General features: G+C 32.6%; 2 protein-coding genes and 1 pseudogene across 2 annotated transcripts; all 3 read right to left on the bottom strand.

The window, feature by feature from the left end:
* Positions 1 to 40: 40 nt before the first annotated feature.
* LOC116131115 (ankyrin repeat-containing protein At5g02620-like) lies at positions 41 to 4,316 on the bottom strand. Its single transcript, XM_031416749.1, has 3 exons — positions 3,172 to 4,316; positions 2,109 to 2,518; positions 41 to 1,409 (listed from the first exon to the last, which is right to left on the bottom strand). Exons 1-3 carry the CDS (start codon positions 3,806 to 3,808, stop codon positions 549 to 551), a joined length of 1,908 nt encoding a protein of 635 aa, XP_031272609.1. The 5' UTR covers positions 3,809 to 4,316; the 3' UTR covers positions 41 to 548.
* Positions 4,317 to 10,125: 5,809 nt separating this feature from the next.
* On the bottom strand, positions 10,126 to 12,254 carry LOC116131134 (polygalacturonase-like). The gene is made up of 4 exons (XM_031416779.1): positions 11,799 to 12,254; positions 11,399 to 11,688; positions 11,070 to 11,298; positions 10,126 to 10,522 (listed from the first exon to the last, which is right to left on the bottom strand). Exons 1-4 carry the CDS (start codon positions 12,228 to 12,230, stop codon positions 10,304 to 10,306), a joined length of 1,170 nt encoding a protein of 389 aa, XP_031272639.1. The 5' UTR covers positions 12,231 to 12,254; the 3' UTR covers positions 10,126 to 10,303.
* Positions 12,255 to 14,641: 2,387 nt separating this feature from the next.
* LOC116131154 lies at positions 14,642 to 16,519 on the bottom strand (annotated as a pseudogene).
* Positions 16,520 to 18,066: the final 1,547 nt, after the last annotated feature.

The following is an 18,066-nucleotide window of genomic DNA, read 5'->3' as shown; positions in this document are numbered from 1 at the left end:
AACTGGGCATGTTGAACAAAATGTTGCAATGAAATTGAACTTACAAGATCAAGAGAGCATTTTAAAGCTATTCTTATTTGATTATAAACATCCCATACCATTACAACATTTCGACATAGGGTGGATTCTGTAAGAACTCAGAAGCAGACAATTGAACAAACAACAATCGACATCCATTGCCAGCTCTCGAGTAGCTTCCACCAGGTCTCTAATTAGATTTATAAAATCATACTCAGATCTTCATGTCATGCAAGGCTAAATTCATTGAGCAGGAAAAGAAGGAAACTGAGTTACCCCTTTTGCAGAAACTTCCATCAGAAAGCACATATCCGGTGATGAATAATAACCGGAACCACATCAACACCATTCTCCTGCAACTTGCCCGAAGGAAAATGCAAGTTTAATCTGATCATATGCCAAGCATTGGCTCAAGTACTCAGAATTATATAATAGCTACAATAGAGGGAGCAGCAAATAGTTATTCCATACTGAAATTGAGGAACAACATACTACGCAATCCTTATCGTTTTTCTTCAAATTCTAAGGTCTTAAAGGGCATACATTCTCTTGTATTCAGTATTCAAAATCTCCTGGTCTGAAGCCACAGACACGGAAAAAGAATGGGACCGGCTCCTTTCTCTCCGTATGTTCCTCAATTTTTTCTCCTCCATTCTATGCATAACAACACAATAGCACATAGAGCCAATTGTGGTGAGCATTATTGTACTACCGATCACTGTTGCAAACACAGCAAGCCACCTAGAATGCTTGCCCACTACCACATATGTGAGAGAAATAAATGCAACTGAAATGAAAAGGCAAGCCGACCACATGAGTTTGTTAATTACAAAAACAAGCTGCGTCTTTGCTTTTTCTTCAATCACAACAACAGATGTCTGGACTACAACAACAGCCAGGGAGATGAATAATGCTAGACTGTCGAACACAATAAAGATGATGAAAGCTGCATTGCTTGCTATGTGGGCTTCCCCAAGGGAATGCCCCTCTGTTTTTTTTTCCACGTACTGTCCAGGCACAGTGAAGATGGCAGCAAAAGCAACTGTAGCAATAAGAACAGCAACAACAGTTGCTGAGTTTATCGCATTATTCAGTCCACTTATGTGGAGCTTCTTCAGATTTTTTGCAATTTTCTTGACCTTGAATCTAGTTTGACGGGTCTGTTGGAGCTGGGACTGAACATCATGTTTTATGTCACTAACAGTCTGCTTAAGTTGCTTTGCTGGATTCTGGGGCTTTCCATGGTCTTTAGAATGGACGGCCCCTGCTTCCTTCAACACAGCAACAAGTTCTTGATTTCCAAGTTTCTCAGCAATATCTAGCGGGCTCTCTCCAGCCTTGTTCAATGCATTGACATCTATACCCTCAACTGATAATAAACAACGTACAATCTGCAGTAAAAAGAAGTCAAACTTTAATATGTATTGTAATGACAATAAAACTAAAACTAGAGATTAATATGATCTTATTTACATTTACTAAGGTTTGTTTGCTTTGGTAAAAAATCCCAACCCCCAAAGTATCTATTACCTTTATTATTGCCACACAATTGTGTTTTGAGTTTTTCACCTTCCACGAATCAATATTCCTTTGTGAAATTAGAAAAGCATTGATTACTTATAAATCTGATTTTCTTTATGTAAAAATACATCTACATTACTCGTCAATGTGTGAACAACATGAGATTGCTTCAAATAACCTATCAGTCTGCTTTAATTACAGAGAAAATAATTGTTTCAGACAATCATCATACATCCTGATCATATAAAAAGAATAGAAATCATAACAAGGATTATATCTCTCATGACTAGATCCAAACAGCAACAAGATAAAATTATTTCAATGTCCTTAACAACAGCTAAAGTGTCATAAGAACATAATAAAAATGAGACAAAATATTTTTGTTCCACAGATTATTGACTGGCCATATTGATTCCAGGTACATGCTGTAATTGATAAATTAAAAGTTCTCCACTATAGTTCAACTATTAACTTGGACTGTAAAATTTATATTGTGCAACATTTAATTTCTTGAAACATTTATTGATCAAAGAAAAATATTCACAACAGATAAAGAAACAAGGACGCACCTGATGACGGCCCTTCATTATGGCAATATGCAATGCTGTATTTCCCTTGTTATCTCCCAAGCTTAAAACTGACGGGTCAGGTTTAACTAATTCCAGCACAATCTCCTCATTTTGCCCTTTTACAGCCATGTGTATTGCAGCTTGGCCTTTTTTGTCGACCCTAAAACCAGTGCTTGGGTCCTTGCTTACCAGGGATTTCACCACCTCCACGTGACCCATCCTTGCTGCAGAATGCAGGGCAGTCTTACCATTATTCCTGGCTATCTTAGCGAGGTTCGAGTCAGTTTCTAGAAGGAAATCAACTACATCAATGTGCCCTTGAGCAGCAGCCGTGTGTAAAGCAGTTGTACAGGATAAGTCTGTGGTCATAACCAAGTTGGGAAATACACTCAAAAGTTCCTTCAGAACATCTGCAAGGTTTTTGGTTTTTTGTCAGCACATAACTGAATTTACAACAATGGGTAAACAATAAACACTTTTTTTTTATTCTCTAAAACAGATTTGTCTTTTAAAGATGTCATTTAGCTAGGTTTAAACAAATTAGAAATGCCTATCTGGTTAGCATCAAATAAAAGAAACAGACGCATGCACATGATTGCAGGCCAGTGTGGCTATTTTGAGTATACATTACATTTGCAACAAGCATACATATTGAACAATGTAACATATTTCAGCGAAATTTCTTCTCAAAATTATAAATTTGAGCCTGCACAGTGTACAACTTATGATACGGAAAGTGACTTTGAAATGGCATCCAGGCAAATGACCACAAATGGAGAAGAGGAAGGAAAGGAAAATACTGCACAAGTTTTCTGATAGATAATGCACCAGGAAAGAGACCACGCCGTTGTATAGATAAATAAAAATAGTACTATGCCTAGCCTAAAATGGAATTCACCAAACAAGCAAGGAATTTGTACTACATTAATTCTATTATGTTTTGTACTACATTAATTCAATTATGTTAGAATTGCTATAACCAAACTCTCATTCTCTTTAGCTTCCAAAATAAAATTTGTAAGGATTTTCCAACGCACAATACAGAATCAGATTGAAAGCTTACCAAGATGACCCTGCTTTGCTGCCACATGAAATGGATCGTATCCGTTCCTGGCCCCTATAGACGCAATTTCAAGGTCCATATACTTCAACATCTCTCCAACAACCAAAGCATGCCCATTCTCAGCAGCCACATAAAGTGGGGTTTCCCCTTCTTGATTCTGCTTCGACAACAACTCCTTTGGATCCCTTCCATCACAGTTCTGCAGAATCTCCTTAACTCTACTGAAATTACCTGCCCGAGCAGCCAAATGCAGCTGCAAATCACCTCTTTTCCCCGGTGAATCCTTGTTCTTCTTCCTCTCACCACCACCCATAAAACTCAACTGCCTCTCCATCACCACACGGAAACTCTTCTGTTTCTCCAAAAACCCACGAAAACTCTTCTGTTTCTCCATCACCCCACGAGTATTCGGCTGTTTTTCAATACTTAAATTCTGTTTCTCCATCGCCCCACGCGTGGCCGGCTGTTTCTCAAACGTGACACTATGAAAACTCTTTTGTTTTTCCATTGCCTTCATCGCACTTGGCTGTCTCTCAATGGTAATACCATGAAAACTTTGCAGTTTTTCCATCTTCGGTGCCTTAAAACTGCTTTGTTTCTCCATCTTTGGAGCCTTGAAACTGTTCTGTTTCTCCATAATCTCACACAAATAAACTCAAGACTCAACAATATGAACAAAACACTTTGTTCTTAGAATCAAAAACCTCACTTCTTGGATTTCAAAACCCAAAAGTACTTAAATCTCTTCATCATCATAATCACAAGGAAAAAAAAATTAACCTGCTTCTTCTGCTCCTTCAAAAACTAATTTTGATTCTTACCCATTTCAAGAGATCTCAAAACTATCATCAACCAAAACAAAAAGCTATATTCCACAGAGTTATATCAAGCCAAAAACAAAGCAAGCTTTGAATGGATATACCTTGCTTTAGAGCTAAAACTCAAGACTTGGATGAAGAAAAAGAGAACTGAAATCAGAAAATCCACTAAATTTGAGAACCCAGAAAAAGATTCCCAAATTTCAGAAGATGAAGACCACAAATCCTCAGTTTTGATATCACCTAGAAGGTAGAAGGTAGCCCAGCCAGTGACAACAGACAAAATAGCAGCAACTCAAACTACTGCCAGTACTTTTTCCTTTCATTATTATTCTTTTTCCATTTAGAAGCTTTATCTCTTCATTTTTTTTATTTATTTAAATTTTAAAAAAAAATTATTAACTAATTTCAGATTTTAATATAATATAATAATTTTAAAAAGTATTAATTTATTTTAATTAACACAATTTTATGTTATAAATTTGGTGATAGTCATAGAACTCTATATATTTTATCGTTATCTCATTTACTAAAATAAATTATAAATTAAAATTAATCCATATCTTTTATAAATGTAAGTGCCCTTTAATAATTTATTTTTCTTGAAGAAAAAGCTAAATTTTGCCATTATAGTCTATAGATTATCATTAAAGTAAAATTTTCTCGTATTTTAAACTTGAAGAATAGTTTATATTTTTAACTTATATATATATTAAGTTTATGATAATGAGGAAATTCTTGTGTTTAGTGTAAAATTGTTTTGATTCCAAAATCTCTTATGGAATCACTCATTGAAACATAGATAACTCCACCAAAATATAAGGAGCTAATGTTACACCCAATATGTTGAATGGGTGTTTCAAGTAAGTCGTGGTTTTTTATGACTAGGATGTTCGGGTCAACTTGTACGTATCTCGACTAATCTTTAGGTCCCTGAAGTTAACAACCGATTAAGTTTTTTAATAATCACTTATATTAACAATCAAGGTAAATCAAACTCAATACCTCTTAAGGAATGCATTAAAGAGTTTTTGTCGTCTCACTCAACCACCCATGAGTAGTTAAGTAAGTCATGACTTGATAGTTAAGATAGGGTAACAATAACTCTAATACCCATCTTTGAATAGCTCAAGTAGTAAGTCGTCGAATATTGGAATGTGTGGTTATGATGCATAATCTTCTGTTTTACTGATTTTATAACGCATTTGGTGGACAAAATAAGATAAGATAATTAGATTGAACGGTAGCCGATACATTTTTTTTTTATACCTAAAATGACCCATCGACAGTCACATAATCTGGTGGCCAAACATTTAGTGGGACTAGGAGAATGCTTAGCCGCCATTGTTGTCTAGTGGTATGAAAATGAAAAATACACCAAAAAAATGAAAACAAAAAATCAGAAAACAAATGGTCTAATGAAAACCATTCTAGTATATGGTGAGGTGTCCCACTTCCGCTTTCATAAAACAATTTTAGAAAACAAAAGCAGCATGAATGATGGAATCATCCATTACGATGGCATATTGGCATCCTCCTAACAATTTTATCTCCACCGACCCTCGTGCCTTCAAGGCTTTGTGTCTCCAATTGAATTGACATTTTTGTTTTTATATGCTTAATTAATTAATTAATTAATTACAAAGTTAAAAATTAAAAGTGATATTGGTTTACCTTTTTTAAAGTGGAAATGTTTGGTTTTGGATATTTTTGTATTATATTTATATCTACCTTGTTTTGAGTATCTTAATGAAATTAATTACATGATTAAATTTTCCTAAAGTGGATGACCCAAATCAAAGAATAATTGACATGGAGTTTTATATGTTAATAAAGTTAAAATTTTGTTGAAATTAGGCAATAAGTTGTAAATAAACCAACAACAAAAAACTATATTAAATAACTCGTTTTGGGGGTTACAATTAAAAAGTCGCAAGGTTTTAGAAGTGTTTTAGAAATTTCGACACCCGTTAGATTAAATTAACCTTTCTTCAACAACAAAACTCAAAAATGGTCGATAGTATGTTGTTTGTTCAATCACTTTAGTTTTTAGTTAAAACAATGATAATTTGGTCCTAACGGGTGTTAAATTTTAGAATATGGTTAAAATATTATTTATTTTGATAAACTTCGATGTTATGGGAATAAAATTATTAAATAATGAAAAAAAAAATGATATTGAGATTAAGGTATATAATGAACATTACCCTCAAATGAATATAAGGAAAACAAAATCATAAATAAATTTGAATTAATAAAGTATATAAATAGGCAGATATTTTCTTCAATAAATTAAATAAATTTATTCATTTGGACTTTGGAGGGATAAAAAAAACATAGATCAAAGTAGATTTTATTATTAAAGACAAAATGAGAAAGAGGAAAATAAAATGATGCACATCATGTGGGTTGATTGATTGAGATTGAGAATGAGAGCTTCATTGCATATATATATAATAAAGTTTTCAATTTCAATTTCAACGACAGAGAAATTAATGAACCAGCTAGATATTATTATTGGAATTTTTTTGTTTTTAGTAATTGGACAAGTCAAACCTTCCAATTGTCTTGGACTTTTCAACGGTGTTTGGATTGTAGGAAAATCATTCACTTGTTTTAGGGCTTTAAAACCATTGGTTAGACGCTCTTCCTCTTATCAAGATTTATAGGGTTTTGTGGGATATTATTGTAGTTTTAATTTCAATATTTATGGGGAATTTTCTACTTGGATAGTCAAAAAGGGTGAAAAAAGGAGGAATTAATTATATATTAATCTTTATATGTCAAAGTAATAAAGTTATATTATTAATGCATTTGGTTATCAATCAATTTCATGATAAGCATCTCAAACTTTTTACTTTTTTTTTTTTTTCCTCAAGGGTAGGGTTGTAAACGAGCCGAGCTGAGTCGAGTATTACTCTAAACGAGCTTGACTCGATTAAGCATTAAACGAGTTCAAGCCAAGTCAGGAAAATTCGACTCGTTTATAATCGAGTCGGCTCGTGACCTAACTCGAACTTGTTTGACTCGACTCGAAAAACTCGATTATGATTCGATTAACTCGAGCTTGAATTGGCTCGATTACGGCTGGTTTGACCAATTTTTTATATAACCTGCAAATCTTGTTTTATGCAAATCAGATCCAATTTTTTGTAAATTTGCATCCAAATCAACATAAATCACATCCAAATCAACACAAATTACATCCAGATGAACACAAATTACATCTAGATGAACACAAATCACATCCAAATCAACACATCAACAATGTATTACACAACAAATTATAAAATCCTAAAACTTTAATTGGAGTTTGGGTTAATTTGCAACATTTTAAAACTTTTACATGTCAAATTACAAAAAAAACCTTAAACTTTTTTTTTTTTAAGAAAAACCCTAAATGAGCATTATTGACTCACAAGCCAACTCGAGCCAAGCTGGGGTAGACTCGAACTCGGCTCAATACCTAATTCGAGTCTTGTTTGAGCCGACTCGACTCAATTATAATTGAGTCGAGCCGATCTAACTCACGAGCGGCTTGACTCGGTTGACACCCCTACTCAAGGTTAAGTCAAATCATGAGATATGTGGTTTATTCTTATATCGTTTATGATTGTAGAGTTCGATAAGGGTTTTAATTTGAAGAGGGTTTGTAAAGTAGATACATTTTAGGATTGTAGGGTTCGATAAAGATTCTAATTTGAAGAAGGGTTTACAAAACATATATGCTTTAGGATTGTATAGTTCGATAAAGGTTTTAATTTGAAGAGAGATTTACAAAGGAGATACACTGAATTTCTACCGCACGGAAAAAAAAAAAGAAAAAAAAGAGTTTTTTCTTTAATTTTCTTCTTTTTATTTTTTGTTATAAGGATCATCTTATATTTTATTGCTAATTCAAGTGAAACCCGTTTGTTCTACCACATAAATAAAACTGCCTCTAATTTATGATATTAAAATAATTGTTAAAATTAACAGACGATTCAAAAATTTATGTATCACAATATTTTTATCTAAGAGCCGTTTAAGATTATAGCTGAAAATATTTTAACCAAACTTTGGTTTATTTAATTAATTGTGTCTCCTGTTTTTTAAAATGAAAAATTGTATAGGGATATAATAAACTCTAAATAATTATAAATGATAAATAGGTTTAAGTAGAAACCATTTTGATACAAAGATAAACGGGTTCGGATAAAACCCACTTCCAAAAACTAGATCAAAAGAGAAGAGAGTTTAACTACATATATATACCATAACAACTTACCAAATTGATGCTGTGAGATAAATACAACTTCTAACAATAAAAAAAATAAAAAATACATGATAGTATGATTCTTAAATTATTTCATATGCACAAGAAATAAAGATCTAAGATTCTATCCTATCTCACTAAATAAACTATAATTTTTTTAAAAATAATCAAAAGTGGTTATTGCCGAATTGCGTATAAGTTAATGCCTGAGCTCATGTGATTGTGATATGCAATACTTTAGATAATAAAATAATACAATTCCTTATAACTAACCTCTAAATTATTTATTATTTTTCTTTATAAAATTTAAGTCATTGTTGAGTGATGGCTAAAAACTTGCCTTCAATTATTCCTCAAAGTCAAATGTTATTACGTACAACCATCAAATTAAAGGACAATAAAGTCTCTTATCTAAGTTGAAATTATAATTAAATGAAGTGTCACATTAATTAATTCTATCATTCTTGAAAAATACCCACCTCTAAATTGTCAAAGTAAGCAAATGGGTTTCTCAAAATTTGACCATATATTACTGATACATGAACAACATTTGAGGAGAAAATTTACATTTTCATCTCTCTAGTTTTGGTCTATTACCAGCAAGGATACTGATTTTAGAAAATAGCATTTTAGCCATTTGACTTAACAAAATTTTGCTAGACTATTAATTGACATTGAAAATTTTTGTGAAATGATCAAAATATTCCTCTAACAAATGGGGGTTAATGATATTAATTCCTCTAAGGTATGATAAAATAACAAAAATCCTTCCGAGGTTTGCAAAATAATAGAAATTTTTTTATCGTTAAATTTTAGGTATTAAAATAAAAAGTAAGAGGACAATTTGTAATATTTACTAACTCATAATACAGAAAAATTTTAACGGTTCACTAACGTTTCATTAACGATAAAGAGATTTTTATTATTTCATAAACATTTGAGGGATTTTTGTTATACCATATTATACCTCATAGGTCTATTTTTACCCCCAACAAAAAGTAATTCGAAACTTATCTTGTAAAGTTATTAAACAAATAATTACAAACTAATGTTGCTTATGTAATGGATTTTTTTCAATAATTTTTTGGAAGAGTATTTTTTTCATTTTAATATAATTTTCATGTCAAGTTAAAGGATCAAAGTGCTAGAATTTAAAACAAATGTCCTTAATAAGCAAACCAAAACAAAGGAAAAAATATGTAATTTCTCAATTTTTGACCACCAAACTATTTAAGGAATATTGAGAGCAAGAAAATGGATTGACCAGTGGGGCAACTTTGGTTGTCAAAACAAAATTAAAAAAATGTTGTGTATATTAATAAAGTCATGTTTTTCAAAAGGACTATTTTGATGGTTAAATGAAGCTTCTGGTACTATTAAATTGTTTGGTCAAAGTTGGATTCCTATACCCCATTTCTTTGACTGAGTTTTAGCTTCTTTTAGGTAAGACTTCCCAATAAAGACACTTTGGTTTGGCCTAACTTTATCCACTTGAATTATTTTAGGCTTTGTTTCATTTCACACATGATATGAAGTAACGATGATCAATATCCATAGGCCAGCAGCTAGCTTCATTTGTCTGAAGATGTTGAACAGTGGGTTCGGGCGGGCCGATCCGGGCCGGGCTTGCTTTTTTAAACAAAGTGGGCTTAGTGAATTGGATGGGCTTAGACGGGCTAACTATTCTTAAACTGTGGATTATTTATTTATTTATTTTTATAGTTTTGATTAGAAATTATATAAAATAGTTCATCTGTAAAATATCATTTTAATTATACGAATGAATTCAACAGTATTCAAACATGGTCTGATATAATTATATAAGAATAATTCCAACTAAAAAATTATATATATATATATATATATATATATGTTATTGAATTCATTAGTAAATACAACCCTAATTAGCCATAAAACTCCATTACTTGTAGTGGGATTTACCGCAACACTCAACCATGCAAAGCTTTTAATACCTGCTTCCACGTGGTGTACACACCCACAAACAAATTAAACTTGTAATTTTCTCATTCAAACATGCAATAATTATTAATATTTTTTTTCATAGACAGCTCTGGGGATTTTGAACTCCAGTGCTTGTTCCATCGATGTATTTGCAGGAAGATGTTGCTGCTTTGTTCAAATAAGTGAGCTTGATGTCGTGCATTCTGATCCCTTTGCATGGATTGCTAGGGCTACAATCAAATGTCACAGCCTCTGCTGTTGCCGATGTTCCTTGTATGTTTCTGTATGTCACTTGATTAATCTTCACCCCAGAAGTCTGTAAAAAGAGAGGAGATAAAAAAAATAAAAAAAAATAAACAAATAAATAGTTTATCAAGATATTACTATATTGAATATCTATATGTCAGGGACGGATCCAAGGTTTGATGTTAGTGGGGGCAAGTTTAATGAATATGTTTGTAGGTGGCTCACAGTTCAAAGTAATGTAATATAATTTTGAGAAAACTAAGTGAGGTCGGTAAAATTTAGAAAAATTAATGTAGTATAACCTGATCAAATCAGAAAACAAAGCAAAATGAATGATCATATGTAATTCGAGTGGGGTCAAATGCCCCCAATCGCCCCTTAATAGTTCCATTCATGGTGTCATTGTATTTGTTTAGTCACTACTTGACCTAAAAACTTATTAAATTGTCTGAGTAAAGACCTTAAAACTAAAATTTGAGTCTAATAAGTTCCTTCTCATAATATAGAATGTGTATAGGTGAGGATTTGAATTTGAGATCTTTAGTTTTGATAACGTAATAATATTAATACTTAAGTATTATAATCGTGGAATTTTGGGATTGGTTCGATAATGTTACCTGACGAGGGCATCCTTGGTTGTTGGGGCAGTAATTTTGATCAATTATAATCGGATTCTCAGTGTTCTTCATTATAATGTTCTGAAAGACAACATTTCTCACAAAGCTCTTACTAGCTCGAGCCCATGATTTAATTCTCACTCCATTATCTGACCCTGTGAAAACTGCATTCGTCAATGTTACATTTTGAACCCCATCTTCATTGAGGTCCTTACCGAGACTGCCAATGCTGTGAAAAGTCAAAACCACAGTTCAATTAAACCCAATTCTGATAAAGATATATTTGTTAATTACAATTTTAAAAAGATAAATAATAGTTTTTTCTATACCTAACACCATGTCCAGGGCCACACTTGATGTTGTTCATGAACAAGTTCCTAGTACCAGGACCGATTGATATGCAATCGTCGCCGGTCTGAAGGGTACCGCCGTTGATTGTGACGCCGGTGGAGGACTGCACGTGGATGCCGTCGGTGTTAGGGCTTTGATCCGGAGCAATAAGCTTCACATTTCGGACCATAACATTGTTGCAACTGTTGATCACTAGATGACTTAGCTGACTGTTGATCGATGTCAAGCCACTTATCACAACGTTGTTAGCCCAATTGAACGTTATGGACTGCAATGAAATATAGAAGACATATTAATGAGACTTCAGCAATAAAAGAGTGCTCATGCAGTAATATAATATACCATAAATCGTTAAGAATATATATTAATATAGCCTACCCTAGCCCCAACTGGGCAACTTTTGCCAGATTTTCTGCAAGCCCAGAAGCCAGAGCCTTTAGCATCAAGAGTGCCTCCGATGACCGAAAGCCGATCAACTTGAATGAACAAAATCCAATACCCAGAATTCCCAAGAGCTCGATAATCAGTTGGAGCTACAATGCTTCCATCTATTTGAACTGTAATTCTGCTCTTGCATGGCCCTCGAAACTCCACTGCTTTAATCAAATACCTCCCTTTCGGAACGTAAATCGTCGATGCTTTAACTGAGCTGCACGCCGCTTTCCATGCCCTGAGAAACGACGGTGTTGCGTTCGTTTTGCCGTCTGGTTTTGCCCCGTAAGTGATCACATTGAAGGCCGCGGTCGATGATCGGATAAAGAAGATGAAAATGAGAAAGACCATTGAAGAAATAATAAGCTTGGCCGCCATTTCTATGGAGATGATGATGGTTATTGGTAGTTATATTACTCGATGGAAGCAATGAGACAGTTAGGGGTATTTATATTGCAAGATCGAGAGATGGCTTATGCTTATAATATGAAGTCAAAAGTATATAGTATAATTAAATGGCACGTTGTTTCATACATAGGCAATGTGAATTGAGATTTATGATATGTACGGCAACATGATAAGTTGTAATTAAGTTTGAGGCTAAGGCTAAGTTGCATGTGATCTAAGGAATTTGTTTGCTTTATTAATTTGGTATTAATAATTGTTCTTCTAATGATTAGTGTGAACGGGATGATATCATACTTATAATTCATGTTATTTTAATGGTCAATTGAATTAAACAATTAAAGGGTTCCCTTTATGTTCATATCTAAGATCAAATGTATAATATTAATCATTCTATGAGACATATATTGTCGGAATTTGTGTATGCTCCAATGCCGTTCGCCGGAGTTTGCTCGAAGTCCAAATAAAACCTGCAAAAACCAACTTCAAAATATCCAACTTCAAGATCTGGTCCAATTTTAAGATCTATAGTATCCAATGACGACAAACCAATCTAATACTACAATGATTGAACTTAGTTTGATATATTGAAAATAATAATCGATAGATAAAAGATTCAAACACGAGACTTTTAGTTCTAATATCATATTAAGTGACGAAAAAAATAATGACCTCAACTACTTTGACATCAATCATATAATACTATCTAAATATTATAATTAAGCAAAGGTTAAATATACTTATTGAACAAGTAATGACCAAATTCCAATTCTAATTCAATGTCAATGTGTAGTTAATTAGCGAAGAGATCAGTAGGTTTTTGTTGTAATTAAATAATTAGATGGCTTACGCATGGGATGAGATATAAACTTGCATGTGTTATCCCTTTTGTTCATGTGACACGTGGAGCAAACCCTGGAGGACTTTCAGGCGAGAAACTCGCCCAATCATGTAGCTCTTAACACAAGTCAACATGAGGTTTGGCATCACGGGTTGACCAAGGACTATTAAAACCAATAATAATTTGCCATGTAATTTCTAAATGTAAATGGTTTCTGACGTGGCGGATAATTGTTGGTTGATTATGTGAGAAGTGGCGGCCCTACCATTGTACCGTTAGAGTTAGTTACGGGGTTTGGGTATAAAAATTTATCATTTTCTAATAGGGATTTATTTATTTAATTTAATTACCTCATTTTATAAGTAATGCTTTTCTAACTATTTCAAGCAACAAAAGTACATTGAATAAAAAATTAAAGTAATGAAATTGTTTGGAAGCAGGAACATTGACTTATTATAAATTTTCTTTTTATAAATATAGATTTTTTTTTTTTTTTTTTTTTTAACCAAAGTGTTTGAGTAATCTTACGAGCACTTTGACTAACCTTCAGGGGATACTAACGTAGCAATCTATTGCGTCGACCTCTCACTTAAATCATGCACCTCGACTAATCCTCGGAGGAGACCAGCGCAATAACCCACCATCACGACCTCCCATTTTAATCGTAAATGTTTAGATAAGGAATCAAACCTAAGATCGTGCGCCTATCCAACTTTCCTCAACTCGCCCTAACTATTTGGGCTACTCACGGATGGGTTAAATATAGAAATCTCTCGACCTTGCTTTGCCAATCCGAGTTAGAAATTGCAGTCCTATTGGACTTTACAATCTTTGGAAAGTAAATACCTATATGTGTAAAGCTAGAGATACAAAGAAATTTTACAATGATTTCTACACAAAATGATGTGACAAGAAATAAATAGAATAGTGAATATGACGAGTTTAACCTTTTGTATTCACTATTCCATTCATTTCTTACCATGTCTCTTTATACATAAATCTTTATAAGATTTATTAATTAACTTATTATAATTAAAACTCAATGCTTATAAAATAGTAAAATCTCGGATTAGAAAGTTTGATCGATGGATTCTTGCTGTAAGCTAAATATATAATGCTTTTATACGAAATATTAAATTAATCAAATGAAATATTGTATACATATATTTATTCTCTAAATTAAATTTCAATAAGACTCGATCCATTTGGGTGGAATTGGATTATAGTCTTAATTGAGGATTAATTAAATCCATAATAATACAATTTGAGCGGCAAACCATGTGTCACATTGAACTTAATTAAGCTATCTCCCTGCATATTTAATTTAATGATTATAGAACAGTGAGGTTCATGTATGACTAAGCCATAATCATGTGTCTTCATATCCAAGTTGATCGACCAGTTCCCATTGATTCAATTAAACTATTAAAATTTGGGGTCCTCCGCCGGAAAGTTGCACTAATAGAATTCAATAGTTTAGATAATCTTTAAGAAAATAGAGAATAACATACAATATATTAATTTCTACATTTATTCACTCGTTTTGAGAAGTTTTTATTAATTTGTACAATGAATGTATCATATGATTTATATATAAATTTAATAAAATGTATTTTCTCAGAAACAACTCTCAGGATCTGTTACTCCACTAGTCGTTCCATGGATGTTATTACATGAAGATGTCGCAGTTTCGTTCATGTACTTAAGCTTAATGTCGTGCAATCTGATTTCTGTACATGGATTACTAGAGCTGCAATCAAATGTCGTAGCCTCTGGTGTTGCAGATGTTCCTTGTATGTTTCTATATGTCACTTGACTAATCTTCACCCCAGAAGTCTGTCAAAAGGGAGACCAAAAAAAAAATGAAGTTTGAGAAGTTAATTATCTATATATTCATATTTCTGTACTGGAGTATTGTAGTGTATATTAATGTACCTGATTAGGGCATCCTTGATTATCGGGACAATAATTTTGATCGATTATAATGGGGTTCTTAACTTTGTACATAATTAAGTCTTGGAAGAGAATGTTTCTCACAAAACCAGTGCTATTTCTTGCCCAAGACTTGATTCTTACTCCATTATCTGACCCTGTAAAAACTGCATTTGTCAATGTTACATTTTCAACCCCATCTTCGTTGAGCTCCCTGCCAAGACTTCCAATACTGTAAATAACAAAATGAAGATCTCAGGAAGGGGCAAATAGTTATGTTTGAATATAATTTTGGGAAGGGGCAAATAGTTTAGTTTGAATATAATTTGGAGAGTGTTATAGTATTACCTAACACCATGTCCAGGACCAACTTGATGCTTTTCATGAACAAGTTCTGGTACCAGGGCCGATTGATATGCAATCGTCGCCGGTCGAAGGGTACTTCCGGTGATTGTAACGCCGGTAGAGGATGCAACAGGATGCCATCCGTGTTGGGGCTTTCATCAGGAGCAAGCTTCACATTGCGGACAATTACATTGTTGCAACTGTGACTACAAGGTGAGTTGCCTGACTGTTGATGAGGTCAAGCCACTACTATAACATTGTTTGCCAATTGAATGTTATTGACTGCAGTGGCATATAGATGATGGAAAAAAGTTAGATATATAATATATAATTAAGTATATTCCTAATAAGCAAGAATTTTACATAGTTGCCATCCAAGTTTTTTAAATCAAATAAATGATAACTTAAAAGGAATAAACATATCTATCATCTGTATATTATTTAATGATATTATGTAATATATGTATTTATTAATTTTTCTGTAATCATATGGACGTGGTACACGTAATCCATCCTTGAAGACGTTTTTTTCAAGTATAGGATAGTAAAGAATTGAAAATTCTCAAATGTAAAGTTCTAATTTTTAAAACTGATTCAAAATTTGGACGTGTAGAATTTACTAAAACACAAAATTTTAACCAAATTTATTGTATTACCATTCAGAATTTTTTTCTTTTAATATGTTTTTCACTTCAGAATGATTGATAAATAATACCATAGTTAACTTACCCTAGCTCCAATGGGCAACTTTCCATACTTCCTGCAATCCCAGAAGCCAGCACCCTTGGCATCAAGATTCCCACCAACACTGTAAGATTATCAACTTTTTTGAACAAAATCCAATACCCCGAATTCCCAAGAGACGATAATCAGTAGGAGCAATAATGTTCCATTTATATGAACCAAAATTCTGCTCTTGCATGGCCCTTGAAACTCCACTTCCTTCATCAAATACCTCCCTGCGCACAAAATCGTAGCCCCCTTAGCTGAGCCACAAGCCACCGTCCACGCCGGAGAAACGCTCCGTTGAGTCTGTTTTGCCGTCGGGTTTCGCCCCAAAATTATCACGTTGAGTGCTCCATTTGACGTTACAAAAATAAGATAAGAAGAAGAAAAAACTGGAAACAATAAGCTTGGCCGCCATATATTAAGCAATTGCTAGAGATTATGAGGCAGTTGGGATGTGATGAAACGAGATGCAGTGGAGTATTTATATTAGAAGATTATATGTTGTTTAGGATTGATTATATATTAATTTATGGGTATGTTGATTATTATTACGTGATGATATTGTACGGAAAGTTGATAACTTGAAAGTTGTATAAGAATATATTCTCTAGTGATTATTATATGTAAGACGGCTGACTTAATTAATATTTAATTTGTATTAGGTTTTGAGGTAGTAACAACTAATTCAGTCGTCACTGATTAGCAGTCATGACCCGATCAAAATCACTTGTATTATTACATTTCAATTACAAAAAATTATATATTTTTGGGATATACAATTTTTTTTTCTGGATTAAATTTTATTTTTCCAAAATGGTAATTGATAGATAGTTATGTTCTATGTGGTGGATTCCCACTCCGTAGTTAGATTTTGAGAGTAAGTTTTACCAAATCCACTAATTTGATAGAATTTTATTAGGACGGACTCTAATTCAATCATTGAAGCATATTTGATGTGGGGAAAATAATGTTAAATTAGATTTAATTAGAATTTAATTTTGTTCCATTTCTTATTTATTTTATTATATTTAGGGTTTCAATTAGGAATTCAAGTAGTTTTCTATTTTAATTAGGAGTTAGTTGATTTAGAAGTTTTAATTTAGTTAATTTTACTTTTTTTTTTATAATAGTTTTTGGATATTATTTTCTTATTTAATTAGAGTCCTGTTAGGGTTGACTATAACCACCCTATATAAACATATTATTTGTTTCTTTTGAGGATACATAATATTCAATACATTATTCAGATTTTTCTTCAGATTTCACAATTTAAGTCTCTACATTGAGACTTATTTATTAATTCTAAAGGTATAATCGAGTGTTACCCTTATTTATTCACGCTAACTCGTTGCGTTAATATTGGTATATTTACATAGGCTTTAATTAAAAAATCGAGAAATTTTTTAGCTCTAATTCAATCACTTGATGCGTAAGGTCACGCATATATATATTGATGCCAACTATCATGTATTGGGCGGGTGCAGATGTGTCTCGTTGGATTTTATTTTATTTTCTAAAATCGGTTCTTATTTTAATACCATAGTTGGATTAATTAAAGATAACCCTTGTATTATATTTCCTTTTTCTTTATATATAATAAATCAATTAATCCGTTGATTGAGGTTAAATACAACTTTTTCAACAAGTAATGACCAATTATAATTCTTATAACCAACTTCTTCAACAAGTAATCGCCAACTTTTAATGCAATATTTGTTGCTAAATGTCAGGTTATATTTTGTTATAAAAATCCTCTTAGTATCAGAAAACTTAGTCGCTGCTATGGTATTATATTATATTAGATGAGATTTTATTAAATAAATACGGTGAATGAGACTTTGGTAGAACTCACTTCCTCCATCATGCTCGACGTACACAATCAAGGTTTAAACCTATCATCGCCCCAAACAAGCATGATTTGAAGGTCTAAATCTATCATTGCTCTAAACACAAGTAACTCTA

The sequence above is a fragment of the Pistacia vera genome, unplaced genomic scaffold (assembly GCF_008641045.1).
Source record: "Pistacia vera cultivar Batoury unplaced genomic scaffold, PisVer_v2 Contig23, whole genome shotgun sequence".
In the NCBI taxonomy this organism is placed as follows: Eukaryota; Viridiplantae; Streptophyta; class Magnoliopsida; order Sapindales; family Anacardiaceae; genus Pistacia; species Pistacia vera.
This window is presented reverse-complemented; position numbering and strand designations above follow the sequence as displayed.

What these genes read in the sequence shown, in the direction of transcription:
- LOC116131115 (XM_031416749.1), bottom strand. Translation starts at nt 3,808, where the DNA reads ATGGAGAAACAGAACAGTTTCAAGGCTCCAAAGATGGAGAAACAAAGC. An exon ending in AGCAAAGCAGGGTCATCTTG is followed by an intron (nt 2,519 to 3,171) that starts GTAAGCTTTCAA and finishes AAAACCTTGCAG; the next exon opens with ATGTTCTGAAGGAACTTTTG. An exon ending in TAATGAAGGGCCGTCATCAG is followed by an intron (nt 1,410 to 2,108) that starts GTGCGTCCTTGT and finishes TTTTTACTGCAG; the next exon opens with ATTGTACGTTGTTTATTATC.
- LOC116131134 (XM_031416779.1), bottom strand. Translation starts at nt 12,230, where the DNA reads ATGGCGGCCAAGCTTATTATTTCTTCAATGGTCTTTCTCATTTTCATC. An exon ending in GTTGCCCAGTTGGGGCTAGG is followed by an intron (nt 11,689 to 11,798) that starts GTAGGCTATATT and finishes ATTTCATTGCAG; the next exon opens with TCCATAACGTTCAATTGGGC. An exon ending in GGCCCTGGACATGGTGTTAG is followed by an intron (nt 11,299 to 11,398) that starts GTATAGAAAAAA and finishes GACTTTTCACAG; the next exon opens with CATTGGCAGTCTCGGTAAGG.